The 16,753-nt window shown below is 35.6% G+C and overlaps 1 protein-coding gene across 3 annotated transcripts in view; it reads left to right on the top strand.

The window, feature by feature from the left end:
- The window catches only part of LOC112617081 (glycerol-3-phosphate dehydrogenase, mitochondrial), a 247,945-nt gene extending 233,193 nt beyond the window's left edge, over positions 1-14,752 (top strand). For all 3 annotated transcript variants that reach the window (XM_025373807.1, XM_025373806.1, XM_025373805.1), the window contains 4 exons: positions 7,314-7,426; positions 7,515-7,593; positions 8,135-8,233; positions 11,219-14,752. In XM_025373807.1, the coding sequence (XP_025229592.1) occupies positions 7,314-7,426; positions 7,515-7,593; positions 8,135-8,233; positions 11,219-11,344 (417 nt within the window). In that variant the 3' untranslated portion in view covers positions 11,345-14,752. The remainder of the gene's footprint in view (positions 1-7,313; positions 7,427-7,514; positions 7,594-8,134; positions 8,234-11,218) is intronic.
- The last annotated feature ends 2,001 nt before the right edge of the window (positions 14,753-16,753 follow it).

The following is a 16,753-nucleotide window of genomic DNA, read 5'->3' as shown; positions in this document are numbered from 1 at the left end:
CACTCTTGGAACATAATCAGTGAGAGGCACACTCCTGCTAATGTGCCTTTCGTAAGAAGTGTGGTTTTTCTGCCTGAGCACTAAATGCGTATCATTTGTGTCAATTGAGATTTTATATTTATATTCCAAATTTTAAAAGCCGGTGATGCTCAGATGCATACACACACACACACACACACACACACACGCACAACACATACATATACACGGACACAAACATACACACAGGGTTAGGCTAAGTAGATCTGTATGTTTTTTTAATGAACCCAACTATTTTGATATGCAGAGGGTAATGAATCATTTTTATATATTCATAAAATACTTCCTATATTCATTGGGCTCTGTTCCTTTCCCTCAGGATCTCTTGAATCCATTTCATTTAGGCACTTTTGCCACCACTTTGCTACATTAGCTGTGGTCAATCTCACCAGTAACCTCCAGGTTACTCAATAAATTTGTTAACTTTCAGTCCTTGTTTTACTTGGCCAATTAGCAGCATTTGGCACAATTGATTCCCCCCTCCTTCTTGAACAATATTTTGCTTTCTGGAACACCACCTCTCTTGGATCTCCTCTTACCTCCCCAAAACTACTACTCCTGTAGACTCTTCCATGTCATAAATAGCTATCCTTCAGTTACTCAAGCCTAAACAATAGTATCATACTTTATGCATTCTCTTACACCCTACCTAAATCCATCAGCAAATCATACCATATTTGTTTAAATAACAGTTTGAATTCAACCCTTTCATTTAAAAAATTATTTTATTTTTGAATTTTTTTAACAAACACTTGTGTTGAAGTGAATTCAACCATTTCTTAACACAACACATCCAACTGCCATCACCCTGATTCAGGTTACCGGTGTCTGTTACATGGATTACCGCAATAGCTTCCCTCCCCTAAACTGGTGTCCCCTCTTTAACAACTTCAGAGTTCAGTTTATTAATACAAATCCTGATCATTGGATATGTCAGTGTGAAATTCAAAGGGAAGGCTTGGGCTAGAGATATAAATTTGAGTTGATATTTAAGCCATCAGACTGGGTGAGATTATATAGGGAGTTAATGTAGTCAAATAACGAAAACAGTCCAAAGGCCAAGCACTGGAGAATACCAAAGTTTAGAAGCATAGGATATAAGGAAGAATCCAGGAAAAAGGGAAAATAATAGCTAATGAGGCTAGATGAGGTGTAAGAAGATGCAAGAGGGAGTTTTGGTAAGAAAGTATATCTTAGTTCATTTGGGCTGCTATAACAGAAATACCATAGACTGGGTGGCTTAAACAACAAACATTTATTTCTCATGGTTCTAGAGGCTGGGAAATCCAAGATCAAGGCATCAGCAGATTTGGGATCTGGTGGGGGCCTGTGTCCTAGTTTATAGACTGACATTGTATTGCTGTGTTCTCCCATGGCATGAGTGAATGAACATTATTGGGCATCCATGATACATGCTGACAGTGCAAGGAAAGCATTGGTCACATGGTCTGTTTTTAAAGTATTCTCATTCTGGTATAGATTTCCAAAGATGGTTACATATCAGAGTCACCTGGGAAATGTGGGAGAAAAGGGTTTGATTTTAGGAGTTTCTTAATCCTGATCATGTCTCTGACAGGGATAAAATTAACCCCCATTTTATAGCTGAGAAAGGTTCACAGAGTAAGACTCTTTTCAGAGTTTATACCAACAGTCAATTGTAGAGCAGAGATTGAAACCAGGTATTCTGATCCTAGATCATAAGCTTTCTCGATCCTGTCTTGCTGCGTCTGCATTAGCTGTACTGGTTTATAGCTATTGAAGTCTTGAGCTTTAGTTTGATTAGCTAAAGCTTTGTACAGAGGCAGCACAGGAATGAAACTTACTCCTGTGCTTCTGTCAGTCCTTTTACCATATAGAAGGATTGGGGATGATGTGTTCTTCCAAAAATTATGGTTGGAATGATTTGAATATGCAGGAACATATTTTATGCTAGGAATTCAGGCTGTAGGAGGTAGGAAGGAGGAAGAAAATTCTGTAAACTGGTTGTGTTTGGCCCTACCAAGGAAGCTAGATTTAACTTCAGTTCATATTTTATGAACAGATTTATGTGCTCAGAAATACTCTCCCATCCCCCTTAACAAAGTAACATAAATAAAGATCTAAAGCTATTACTCAGTATCTGAGATGTAGGAGTATTAATGAGAGCTATGGACAGTCCAGAGAGAACAAGGAGAGGGGGAAAAAGAATTAAAAGGTTAGAAAGTTGGACTTCTGAGAAAAGGTTAAAAGCATTGGGATTATTTAACCTGCAAAAGTGAAAGAGGAACAAGGTGATAAATAACTCTCTGTAGATGAATTGTGCTTGTTTTTACCAGTCAATACTTAATGAGTGGCTTGTATACTGAACATTGCCCCAAATATTTTAGGAGAATACTAAATAGCTCATAGTTTTAAGATCTTAAAATCTAATTGGGTTGTTATAACACATGTACAGCTCTGACATTTATGCATATTTTCCAAAATTTGGAGAAATATTTCGAGAAACTGTTACTCAAGACCAAAATCCAACCAACTTGGAAGAACTGATTAAGGAAGAAGGCAATGTCTTGGGGAGTTGGGGATTGTTAGAATAGTTGGCAGGAACATTTAGAGAAAAAAAATTGCCAAATGGTGTTATGCAGGGTACAAATTAATATATGTGAAAAGATGACTAAATGGTCAAAAGAGTGTGAGAAATTCTGAGTTAAACAAATAAAAGCACTTCCTTTAGTGCAATTGCAATTAGAACCTTTAAAATGGTTATGTATGTTTTCAGTTTCCAAAAAGGAACTTATTTGGAGACAGACCCAACTCTCACTTTTTGGTAGAACTGGGTAGGAAGGGGGCTAGTACTTAGAACATATTTTGGGAAATGCTGCCCTATACAATTTGACAAAATGGATTTTATCATGTTCAGACAAAAGATTCATTTTTCATTCAGAGACTATAAAGAGAAGACATTTAAGTAGACTGAGAGTCTCACAAAAATACAGTTTTTTTTCAAAATTGATTCCATTGAGGAGGAAAAAGGGGAGGCATGTGAAGACTTTGAGTGACTGATTAAAGCAAGCTGATAAATACCAAATGTAAAACAGATAGAAGCCAAGTGCTCAAAAATGGAAGGAGTGATATCAGGAATAATGTGGATGTATATGAGTAGTGTCAGGTGTTGTTTGAGTGTTGGGGAAAAAATACTCAGGGCACCAAATGTAATGTTTAAAAATTGAAGAAAAAAACAAAAGCAAGTAAGACCTAATCTAGGTCATTGCTTAAGGTGACAGGCATCATATTCTTCAATGCTGGAGAGTAAGGAGAACTATTCAATTTATAATTTACTATCAATATCTTTTTCCTTTTCTCTCCCTATTTTTATGTGTGAAAAGAGCAAAATATAAATATTGGTAAGAACGAATAGATATTGAAATAGGAGGCTACTCTGAATGAGTTTTATGCCAGTCCAGAAAAATTATACCTTAGAGTACTCAGAGAATTTGCAGTTAAGATTCTCTTGCTTGGGATCAGCTTACTGTTCGACTTTAAACTACTGTAGGAAACAGGAATGGGGAATGGAACCAGAAGACAGAATGGGCAAATGTAATACCAAATTTCAAAAATGAGAGGAAAGAAAAATATAGTTTGCAACCTAGAAACTAATGGTCTTGGCATTGATCTTGCATGGTTTTCTAGATTGTGACATTTTAAGTTTTTTTTTTAATCAGCATTTATCAAGAAATAGTGATCACAGAAGCTAGTAAGGAATCATTTAGGCAAAATGGCAAAATCATTTCAGATATCTCCTTTTTTTTTTTTGAGACAAGGTCTTGCTATGTTGCCGAGGCTGGAGTGCAGCGATGTGATCATGGCTCAGTACAGCCTTAAACTCCCAGGCTCAGGTGATTCTCCCACCTCAGCTTCCCAAGTACCTGGGACTACAGGCATGCACCACCATGCCCAACTAACTTTAAAAATATTTTTTGTAGATACATGGTTTTGCCATGCTGTCCAGGCTGGTCTCAAACTCCTGGGCTCATGTGATCCACCTGCTTCAGCCTCTCAAAGTGCTGGGATCATAGGCATGAGCCATCACACACGGTCCTCATTTCCTTTTTAGATAGAGCAAGCAGATGGCTAGATTAGGGAATTTTGATTCTATAAAGCATTTTAGAAAGCCCCATATGATATCTGTAAAATTGGTAGATTTATAACCAGTTAAATGACAGTGTTGGCCTCAGAAGAGGTTTCTGGTAGTAAGTCATAAGCACCTTGTCCTAGATCTTGACCTAGTCTACCTTGATTCAAATGGTTAAATTACAGTGTTGATGGCATGCATCTTTGATGTACCAATAGCAAGATACCAGAGGGAGAGTGAATGTTTGATGATGGATTGAAACAATGGATGAAATTTCATTAGATATAATTTAATAGAGATAAATGGCAAACCTTACATTAGGTAGGAAAACAACTCCATCCATTCAAGATAGATTTGACAAGGCTTAACAATAGCACATGTGAAAAAGAAATATGGTTTTAGTTAACTGTGAATGCATAGCCATTAACAGTGGACCATGGCTGCCCCCAAATCCAATTGCAATCTTAAGCTGCATTAATAGAAATCATATATCTAGATTGATGACGCTGATAGTTACTCCCTTCTAGGTACTTGCCAGATCTCTGTTGCAGTGTTGTATTTTGTTCTGATAATTGTATTATATGACAAACCGGTTGTGGTCTGGAAGAAATTATACAACATGGTCTAGGGATTTGAAATAATGTTTTATATAGTAGTTCTAGACTAAAAGAAAACTCTTAAGGAGGAAAGCACATGATACTATCTTTAAATACTTATTAAACTGTGATACAGAAAAAAAAACACATTAGGTTCATTCTACTGTGGGAAAGATTTGTTAATCCCCCCAAAACTGGAAGAATTTCAAGGAGGTGGATTTAATCTCACTGTAAAACCTTCTAATAATTGGAAGCAACTTTCAGCAGTATTAAGTTACCTCCCCAGTGCTAGAGTTGTTTAGACAAAGGCTTTGTTCTTCCATTTTTGGAATGTTATAAAGGAAATGTGGGGTAAGGGAAGTACATTGAGTACCGTTTATGAAAAAATATCTTCCCGCTTTGAAATTCCATAATTCCTTGCTTGATGGAGTATAGATAAATTACATACACAATGAAGGGCCATAAATTGAGAAAGAAATTGTTTTTGCAGGGAAGCATCAGAGGTGGCATTTCCAAGGAGATGGATTTTGAACACGTTGTGTAGAAAATGCTGGGTAAAAGCAGTGGAACAGCAAGATAATTTTATTTATGAAAACTGGTGGATTTTCTTGTGAAAAATCTGCCAGCAAAAAATGCCCTTGGCGATGGAGACTTCACAGACAAGTTTTGTGTATGAGATACGCATGTATACACACACACACACAAACACACACATTTTAAATTTATTTTTTTAAGCTGAGAGAATTATTTCACATTGATAATTTTTTATTTTGTTATTTAAGAACATGAAGGAAGAATATTTCTAATATTTATTTCCTAAGACAAAGGAAAGCAGGAAAGGAATCATGTCAGAAAAAACAACTGATGGCTGGGCACAGTGCTTCATGTCTGTAATCCCAGCACTTTGGGAAGCTGAGGCAGGAGAATCACTTGAGCCCAGTAGTTCAAGACCAGCTTAGGCAACATAGGGAGACTCCATCTCTACAAATAATAATAATAATAAAAAGTTAGCCAGGCATGGTGGCATGTGCCTGTAATCCCAGCCACTTGGGAGGCTGAAGTGGGAGGATTGAGCCTGCAAGGTAGAGGCTGCAGTGAGCCATGATTGTGCTCCTACACTCCAGTCTGGGCGACTGAGCAAGACACTGTCCCAGAAAAAAAGTTTATGTCCTCAAGAAAAATCAATAAGGGGTCTTATCACCGACATAACCAAACACGTATAAACACATTTCATGCAAGTGTATGTGTCATTGTTTCATTTTCTTCATTTAACTTCACACTGGCACTGTTCTTCAGACCAGAATTTGGGAACCATTGAGTTCACAAGATCCTTTGATAGGAAGTTGGGGAATTTAAGACTTGTTCTAGGTTATAGTCAGTAACAGTCAATTTCAAACTCTGAGTGGTTCATCGCAGCAAGCATTTCTTCTTCCCTCACATTACATGAAGGCTGCATGTTAGCTGCTGTGGCTCTTCTCCGCATTCTAGATTGGCTTCAGATCTCATCTGAGATGTGCCCTTCTTATGGCACAGGAGTAAGAGGCTAAGCAAACCTATAAAGTTACCATGAAAGCTTTTACTCAAAAGTAGCATATATCATACCTATTCATGTTCCACTGGCCAAATAAGTCACATGGCCAGCTCACATCAATACAGTTGAGAAGTGTATGTGTGGCGGAGAATGTGTGTGTGTGTGTGTAACATAACATATATATGAGGAAAGAGATTTGTGAACAATATACGCTACAATGAAGTCATTTCGGAAGTTTTTAGATGGGAGAGTGACGTGATGAAAACTAAGAAAGACAATATTTGCAGCAGCAGTTAGTATTAATTGACACTGGGGACATTGAAAACAGGAAGAATAACTTGAGGATAGCTCATTTCTTCTCATGACTCTGTAACTTCACCTAAGTATCAGAATCTCAGTGGCAAAATCTCAGCACAGCTAATCTCATGAGATATACCTTCGTACTTCATGTCACATTATAGTGACAAATCCAAGTTATCTTGGGTTTGTCCAAATCCAAGTTGTTCAAATCCAAGATATCTTCACCTTTAATTACTTTCTTTGTCACTGAACTACAAGAATTTGATCCTGTAGATTTTGCTGGTTAATTTCTGTGTAAGAATATTCAGCAGTAAAAAAACAAAATATTAAAACATGCAGCAACATGAATGAATCTCAGAATTACTATCCTATGTGAAAGCAGTCAAACAGAAGACTACGTACTATATGAAACCTTTTATAAGAAATTCCAGAAAAGGCAAACTCTGGTGACAAGAAGGCAGTCAGTGTTTGCCTGTGTCGAGAGATCATGGGAATGGATCAGCTGCAAATGGACATGAGGAAAGTTTTAGAGTGATGGAGATGCTGTAGATCTTAATCATGGTAGCAGGTACATTTTATTCAATATAAATTATACTTCAATGAAACTGGAAGAAATAAAAAAATTGTGCTGGTTAGATAAGTGAGGATCAACTTCATTTTATGAAGATCAACAGTAAAGGAAGAAAAATCAGTAATGCTTTCCACGTATCTTTGAACTTTGTGTGTATCTCTGTTTTAGGAGCAACTTGAAACAGCCAGGAAGTTTCTATATTATGAAATGGGCTATAAATCTCGATCAGAACAGTTAACGGATCGCTCTGAAATTAGCCTACTGCCTTCAGACATTGACAGGTACTTACAATAAGTGTCTATCTTTTTCTCTCTTTTTTTTGTTGGCCTATGTAAGTATATTTTTCCATTATTTAATCTTGTGTTCCAGGTATAAGAAGAGATTTCATAAGTTTGATGCAGACAAGAAAGGCTTTATTACCATTGTTGATGTTCAGCGTGTATTAGAGGTAATTTTCTTTGGTTCGATGTCAGCCTCTGATACTAGAAGAATGTAAAGATATTAGATGTTTTTCTCATCTAGTGTTTTCTACAAGTAATATTTTTATTATAATTTTTAAAAGATTAGTAATGTTAGTAAAAGCATATGCATAATTTTTTTTCTTTTTGTTTTGAGACAGAGTCTCACTCTGTTGCCCAGGTTTTGAGACAGAGTCTCACTCTGTTGCCCAGGCTGGAGTGCTGTGTGTTGCACGATCTCAGCTCACTGTAACTTCCTCTTCCTGGGTTCAAGCGGTTCTCCTGCCTCAGCCTCCAGAGTAGCTGGGACTACAAGTGCGTGCCACCATGCCTGGCTAATTTTTAAAATACTTTTTGCAGAGATGGGGTTTCACCATGTTGGCCAGGCTGGTCTCGAACTCCTGACCTCAACTGAGCTGCCCGCCTTGGCGTCCCAAAGTGCTGGGATTACAGGCGTGAGCCACCTTGCCCAGCCAAAGAATATGCATAATTTTTAATCAAACTATCATTCTGTGCTTTTCTTTTACTTAGAGTATCAATGTCCAAATGGATGAAAATACACTCCATGAAATTCTAAATGAAGTCGATTTGAATAAAAATGGACAGGTTGAACTCAATGAATTTTTGCAGGTAAGTTGTGGTGAAAGAAACAAGGATATTTGCTTTTATCTTTTGTTTGTCATGATCGTAAATGCCTGTTCAAGAATGGATATTTAAGTCCACACAATTGTCAGATTATTCTGAAGAAGAAAGCTCGAAGCCAGCAGAGGTTGATATGTCTGCCCTCAAGTGTAAGGCTGAACTGTGGTGCATGTTCTTTTCCTTTTATTGTATAAGAAACATTCCGTTATGTTGGGCAATTTAGATTAAATCCAAGTTATTTATCATAAAGGGTTGAATATGAAGCATGCTTTTTAAAGACATACGCCGTGGCGTATCACCGCTGGACCTTTTTCTTTTACTTACTTTTCTTTTACTTACTTTTTCTTTTCCTCTACTTCATAAGAGGCAACACAAGATTTCTAGTCTTTTATGTAGAAAATTTTTAAAAAGTATGGTTCCATTCACTAATGAATCATATTCATTTGAGAAGTTAGTGATTAGATTCTGGCATTATAAAGAACTAGAAAAACATAAGGAAGGAAACTTGTACTTTGGGGTCGAGACCATATAATTTAAATATTTCCATTTCCAATTGTTAATTTATTCAAGGCTCTGTTGTTTCATCTTTGTAGTCATGCAGGAAATAAATTTTGTTACTTTAACTTCAAACTGGATGCCACATATTGTTTCTTAAAAGAAATTTCAACAAACCCATACATTATTTCTAGCTGTCCATATGACTCTGATCATATGAAGAATGTATTGGGTTTCCAAGCAGCTAGGTTTTTTTCTGTAGTGCTTCTTGGGCAGGTATTTCAAATGAATGCCAGGTCTTGCTTGCACCATGGCAATGATGAATGCTGAACATGAAATAAATTAATGCTGGGGATTTTGGTCAATGTCAGCCCTTTCTTCACTGTGTCAAGTTAAACAAACAAGATCAAGGCAAAGGAAATGGTAATTGTCTCTCTGGAGATGAGCTGCAGATAAGAGCATTGTTGAATCTAAATGCAGAAAATTTTCACAGGTTGTGTCCAGCATTACAAAAAAGAATGTTTGGTTCTTTAGCTTACTGTTTAACTAAATACACATTTTAAATTGAATTTAAAATTTATGCTTGGGAATTAAAGCACCATTTAATGCATTTTTTGTGTAGTTTTTCCGGAGAATATTTTATTGTTGCCCTCACAATGTTAGAAAACTTTTCTTCAAAGAAATGGCCTGTGCTTCATTTCATATGTGTTGTAAATAAACAGCAGAATTTAGGGTTGAAAGACATGGCACTTTAGAAACAATAAGAATCTGATTTTATGAATATGCTATGTGGTTTAGGTTTTAAGTAATTTCCTTGAATGCGGTTGAGTTAAAAGCAGGAGATAATTTAAACTATCTGCAGGTTTTCTTGTAGAGTTTTTTTTTTTTTAAATAATTGAATATTTTTTGTCCAATTCCAAATGAAAGGGACTATTCTTGCTTCTACTAAGAACAAATACACAGTATAATTTTCAACTTTAAAATGCTGACCATATTCCTCATGAAATATATTCACACCCAAATGTTATTTTTTTCTTGTAATATGGTTTCTAGATACATGTAGTGTTTAAAGAAAACTTTGAGTTTTCAGAAGTTGGCACATCATACACTGTGTATGGCTTAGAAAACCTCTGGCTTTGTCAGTTGTGTTAGCTCTGATAAACTTCGCAGGTCTTCCTGAAATCAGAGACAAAGCAATAAACAATAAATTGTTCTGTCTTTAGATGTCAGCATTCCTTATGTTACACCATTCCTCAGATGTAAAGTATATTTGGAGGGTTTTTTTGAGTTTTTTTTTTTTTAACATTTTGCTCTTCTGCAGACTAAGAGCCCATGTTTATCCCATTAAATATATTTTTTGAATATAGATACGATTTTTAATAATCTTCACAGAAGGATCACTATAGATATCTCGTGGTTATATGACTTTATTTCTAAGTCTGGGTTTTAATGACACTTTTGCATGTAGGAGTCCATCTCTAATAAGCAATAGCTTGTGAAACAGCTTTTAATAAGGTCATGAAATTCTGATCCAGCCCCTTAGCAGATGTCTCTGACTCTTATTCAGAGCTCTTTTTAAGCAACGTGTATCTATAGGCTAAAAGCTATAAACCTAAAATTATTTTGAGAATTTACATACATACATAGATACATCATATATATATAATGTGTGTATATATATGTGTGCATGTGTGTATATACATATGACGAATAGCTAAATCTTTTTAAAATAAATAAAAAAGATTAGGGAAGTAAGATCAAGAAAAGCAAATAGTTGAAACCACATCAAACTTGAAAAGGAAAAAAATCCCTATGCTCATAATTGCAAAGTGCCTTCCAGATTAAAGGCCTTTGCCCGCTGCCTGCATGTAATTTCAAGACTAATTCTGATTTTATCCATTGGATAAAAATGAATTAGCTAAAATCTGGGCTGTGGAGTGCTTTTAATTCTTAAGGTAGATCTCTGGGTCCATTTTCAAGGAATTAAATGTAAATTACGTTAAAAAGTCTTTAAGGAATTTGGATTTAGGGGACTTGAAGTTGTCAAGTACAGTAACATTAAAAAAAGGGTAGATAAATATAGGTCATGGTTTGTCTTTGTTCAATCCCTGAGATTCCTTTTTAAGATTTTAAATGGAATTAAAGATCCAATATTTGAAGTTGCTAAAAAAAAATAATAATAATAAAAGTGCCTTAAGCACATTAAAAGACAAAAAGATGCATTAAGATTTGCTTTTAGAGGCAGGCTAATTTACTAGATGGATGTAGTTTTTGCAGCAGTGGTGAAATACCTGCTTCTTCCCCTCTTTTGGAAATGTTTAAAAATTAGACTTTTCTTATCTGAGCTGTAGTACTTGTTAAGGTTTTTGATGGAGCACTTAATTACCTCTGTCTGCTGTAATGCTAACGATTATAATGCCATGAAGAAGAGAGTAAGCTGGCCTGCGTTCTGAATCTGTTGCATATTTTCTCTTTAAGCTGATGAGTGCTATTCAAAAAGGAAGGGTATCTGGAAGCCGGCTTGCTATACTAATGAAAACTGCAGAAGAGAACCTCGACAGAAGAGTTCCAATTCCAGTGGACCGTAGTTGTGGAGGATTGTGAGTCTGGGCAGTAAATCCACAGCCAACAAACATAGGAACGACAAATCACCATGTAACAACCAGAGATGACTGAAACCACCCTCAAATAATGAATGTGGATAGCTGCCTTTTTTAACACTAGAAAACATTCCAAAACTTTAGGGTATTGGTGTATTTGCCAGCTTTATTTGCTGTACTTTATTTGTATTTGCCATTCAGTCTAGCTTTTAAGTGTATTTTATTCTTTTTCTCATTTTCAATGCACATTAGTTTTGCATCTATTTTGTGACCTGTTAGATGTGACACATTCACTGTTTGTTTATTCCTTTATTCTAAATGAGTTCTAAAAACAGAACATTTGGGCAAAAATTGAAAAAAGCTGGAGAAATTTTGTGACATGCATATAGACAGCTTGTGTTATTAAAAAGAATTACCTATTGAAATGATAGTGTTTCTGGAGATTTCTCAGCTCCATCTTCCTCCAGCTTGTCCTACCTTCCTCATGCAAACACTGTTCCACATTTTTATATGTAGAGCATGACTGGCTAACTGGAGAGGGAAGGAAAAGTGTAGATCTGGTTATAGGAGCAAGTCCCAAAGAGAAACTCTGAAAGCTTCCAGAATCACAGGTAGAAGATAAGGATAGCATTGACATTTGCTGGGAGTTACAGTGATAGTTTCGTCTCAGCAGTTCATTTTTTTCTTCAGTCACTGCTGGTTTTCTTTGACTAATACAGTTGCCAGGAAGATCCTTGCTCTTCTTACTTTAAAACCAGCATTTAAGTGGCAATTTGGATGTAATGGAATGAGACCAAATTTATCTAATTATTACAGTAGTAATACATTTAAAAGTTAAAAATGTGTTTTTATATATTCACATATAACAAAAGATTCAATTCCGAAGCCTAAATTTTGAAGCATGTAGTATTTTCAAATCTAGCTTACCATCTTTTTTGGGGGTACTTGCAAACATAGTGTAGGAGGATAGAATAGACTTTAGTTAACTTTAATTATATGTAAAATAAGGCACAAAACCAGTTTCCAAGGTCAACGTGGTTGCTTAAAGTCTTTCCCCTTCTGTACTCCATGGAACTATTCTCAGTAAACCAAAAACAAAAATGGAAAAATAATCACCACCCCCCATCCTGACACACACACAGTCCAAAGCAAAAGTCAGTGTGTATTGAATTTAACAAGTAATGCAGTTTGGGATGCTCTTGCTATATTTTGGTGGCATTTTAACTAGTTATCTGAATATTTATTAATCGTACTTCCTCTTGTCAAGTTACCTACTTACTTTTTTGTTGTTTTTTTAACATCAGATTCTGTATCTAATAGGAGATGTAACACGTCATTTCGCGGCAGGTTTTTATTGCACAGACTTGAAGTCTTAGTTATTTTTTAAACTGGCACATAAAACACTTTTGTGCTGTTATTTTTATTTATGTCAATACTGCAGAGTAGCTTTATGCCTTATTCAAGTGGATTCTGAGCCTGTATGTCACAATGTAAACACTGGAGGTTCACTCACCTACGCACCCACCCACCACCTCTGAAACAAACAGAAACTGCAAAGAAAGACAGCATCTTAGCTCATTTTGTTTTTAAATGAAGTTTTAGATGCTTGCCACTTCCTAAGGGAAAACCTAAAACAGAGCAAGTGATGCTCCCAGGTATCACTGTGAACTTTCTTCTTTCAAAGTGTGAATTTTTACACTGGCTTTTTCATTTTTTTAAAGCAAATGAAAGCTTGTGGCTTTACAACTTAGTGTTTGTTTTCTAACTGGATAACAAATTTCATTGTTTAGAACCCAGTGACACTTAATAGGTAGATGAATTGTCCTTTAAAATATCCCAGATGATATTCACAATATGGTACATTTGTACTCTCTCTCTCTGTTTTTCTCTCTTTCTCTTTCCAGTTAGATCAAGATAACGATGACTTGTACCCTCCCTGATTCCATTACAGTAGGGCCGGGTCAGATCTGTGTGTGTTAAACAGGCCTTGTTTGTGCATGCTTTGCTATAAATGAAGTTCCTTTAAGGACAAAGAAAAGCACACTTTTCTTCTTCTGAGCATCTCTGCTTTTACTTTAAATCTGCTGATTTCTAAAACATAGAGTCCTTCACCAATCCCATAGACTCAATTTGGAAATGAACTGATTTCAAGCCGTTACTGTGAACAAAGCACCCCAGCATTTTGTATAAGTTCTTAATTAAACCTGTACAGCTTCTTTACCTGATTTAAGAAAGGGAGACAAGAAATAGGGAGGAATAAGCTTCTTTAAAATTCATTCCAAGCACAAAAGAATTTTTTTCCTTTGCATATAAACTTGACATCAGTTGATTCTGTTGGGGTCGTGGTGGGTATGCAGGGATTGCCTTTTATTATCAAGTGATTTATTTCAAGAGCCTTTGAGGGGATTCAGGTGAAGGAACCCCCATCTGTGCTGGAGAGTTGGATACTCCTTTAAATAGCCCCCACCACAGTCATAACAATAATGATAATGCTGGATTATTTGTTAAGCCAAGGTTGTCTGCCTCATATCCATCATGCTGTTTGCAATATTCTTGCTTTCAATCAATTTATACTGAGTGTAACTTTAGGATTTCTGCTATTAAATGCATGCTCTCTGTTCTGCTTCAGTTTCTGGCTTTGCTTTGTCTGTTTGAAAATATGTAGCTTCCTCTTTTGTACAACAAAAAAACTCATTCTCACTTTTACTAAATATACTGTAAGAGTCATCATTGATGTTATTTTTCTCTTATGTATCTGTAAAGATTTTTGGCATATGAATGTAATATTAAAGTCAATGATGCTATAACTTGCAATGTTTGCATCATGTCAGCCTTTTTTAAGGAGTGAAAAAGCCCTACTATGTTTTTAAAGAATAGCAAGTGTAAGCTCAGTACTAGAGTGGATATACACACTGCATGTTTTCATATGTGGCACTTTTATGTATTGTGTTCGGTTATTGTTCTAGATTGGACTGTTAAATACTATGTTTGAGGCTGGGTTGTCATTTTTATAACTGTCTTGGTGTTTTATGGCCATTATTTATTACTTTTGATATACAGAATGAGCTGCATGCATTTATAGAGCAATAAGAGGATGTATTTAATGTGCCTTGTTTTTAACTGAATAAGAACTGGAAGCATGAATCAATAAAACTGATTAAAATTGTCCATTTGCTAGCATTTTGATGTCACTTGCAGTCAGATAACTTTGATTACTGTTGAAGTTTTTAAAAAGTTTGAAAATATTTTTACAAACTGTATTTTTGATGGCACAAAGTGAAATATCTACAGAGATAGATGTAATTTTATAAGACTGCCAGAATTATTTGTATTAATTTGTTGCTGTAGCCTTTAGGGCATGACTTCTATATTTGTGCAATCCTATTCTACAATTACATTCATCCTATTACAACTCAGTTGAATTCTTTTTTCTTTTCCTTTCCTTATTTATTTATTTTTTTTAATCTACCAGAGCCTTTCAGCCTAAGCGTTCCCAGGCACACTGATGAATTTTATCATAACTAAAATCAATAGAAATGAATGGGAAAGATTACATAATCCATTTTGATCATCTTACATGTCAAGTTAGTGCAGGGTTGCCAAGTGTTGATAAATGCTCTGACAGAAAAAAAATGCTATATATTTTCATTGTCAGTAAATCAGTAAAGCTGTTATCAGTTTTAACACAAATTTTATAATGCCCGTGTTATTTTATAGGGTTTAATTTACATGCATATATGGAGTATATTCTCCATTTGTGGTTTAGATGTGCTGCCTCCTGGTTCTGCATGCCCAAAGGTATGTGTGAGCTTCTGAAGGTTCTTTAAAATTATATAGAATACCCCAAAGCAATGGCTCCTAGACAGACTTGGAACAATTAACTGTTTGTTCAGTGCCTAGAAAAAAATACGTGGCAGCTTAAAACATTTTTTATTGATCTAGCTTATCAAATCTGATAGTGCTTTAAAATTTTTAAACATACAGTTTATCAAAATATTGCTCACAATTATATAAAATTTATGGTCATCAAAAAATATGATACTAGCATCAATATTTTACTATCTTTGTCAACATTGTACTGTCCCTGGTGTCAGATTTCACCTGATGACATTTGACTTATGATGGAAGGAAGCAACAAAAGTTTTAAATTGATCTGGCACCCTCATAGTGAAACAAATTCTGTATAGGAGGCAGAGATGATGAGCTTTTTGTGCATGTGTTTTGTATTTTAGGTCTCTAATTAGCTGCCCAACTTGTGAAATATTGGCACAGAACATGATATATTTGAGCCTTGATGATACCAGAGGTAGTCCTGTGGGTCCTGGGCTCTTTGCAAAAAGTAATAGGTATCTTTATATTTTGTTAAATACCTGGTCCAGAATAATAAGATTCATGTGATCTAAGCAAAATACTATTTTAGCAGAATTATCAGGACCATCTTTGTTTTCCACATTTGGCATTTGAATTGCATTGCTCAGCATACCCTACCTTTGGTTCCCTGTTGATTGTATTCACATTGGAGCTCCTTCAAACTAGGGAGGTTAAAGTTTGTATGCTGTAGTCATAGGTAATATATCATGTTTCAGTCGAGGAGGTGGGAGGATTGAGTTTCATAGTACCTACCTTTTTTATTAGTGCATGGCCCAGACTACAGCTAGTTCCACCAGCTTCTGAGCCATTCATGCCCATGGTCTGTGCCTACAGCAGACATCCCTGCTCTCCTTTTCCAGGTACACTGACTCCAATAGAGCCTAGGTTCAGTTTTTTCATTTGCTGCTGCTAGCTTTCCTTCATTGTACCAAGCAGCTGGGAGTGCAAAATACATATATATGTATATGTTTTGGCACTGGTGCCTGTAAAATAATAGTTTTGGTTAAGGACAATCTTGAATTGGAGGCAGATCTTTCATAACCACAGAATTTCTGTATTTGTTTTAGTCTTCTACTATAAAACTAGGTCTAAATTTATTATTTAAATCCAATTTAGGCATATCTGATTTTGCTTTAAAAGCTGTCTTATTGTTTAAGTGATCTAAATGTAATGAGCTCAATCAACATATCACCATTCTTTAACTTGACCTTAATGCCCTCTTAAACAGAGCCTTCCCTCTCTACTACCTCCTGCCTCCAAAGATTCAAAGTCAATAGTCACTTCTTCCCTTTTAATTTCTTGCTTAGATTTTTCTCACCTTTGCGTCAATATCATTTTTTTTCATCCCCATCATTAATTGATTTACAGTTCATTTTTCTGCATAGAGTTTTTCCTATCCAAGTTAAGAAGCTGTAAATCTTAGATCCATTGAAATGACAGTGAGAGATATTTCATTTTATCCCATGAATCATTTGCCATCCTTATTGCAGACAAATGGCAAAATTATGGTGTACCATGTTTTCATAAATTTCTCTGCCCCCCC

This window comes from Theropithecus gelada, unplaced genomic scaffold (genome assembly GCF_003255815.1).
Source record: "Theropithecus gelada isolate Dixy unplaced genomic scaffold, Tgel_1.0 HiC_scaffold_15876, whole genome shotgun sequence".
NCBI lineage: Eukaryota > Metazoa > Chordata > Mammalia > Primates > Cercopithecidae > Theropithecus > Theropithecus gelada.
This window is presented reverse-complemented; position numbering and strand designations above follow the sequence as displayed.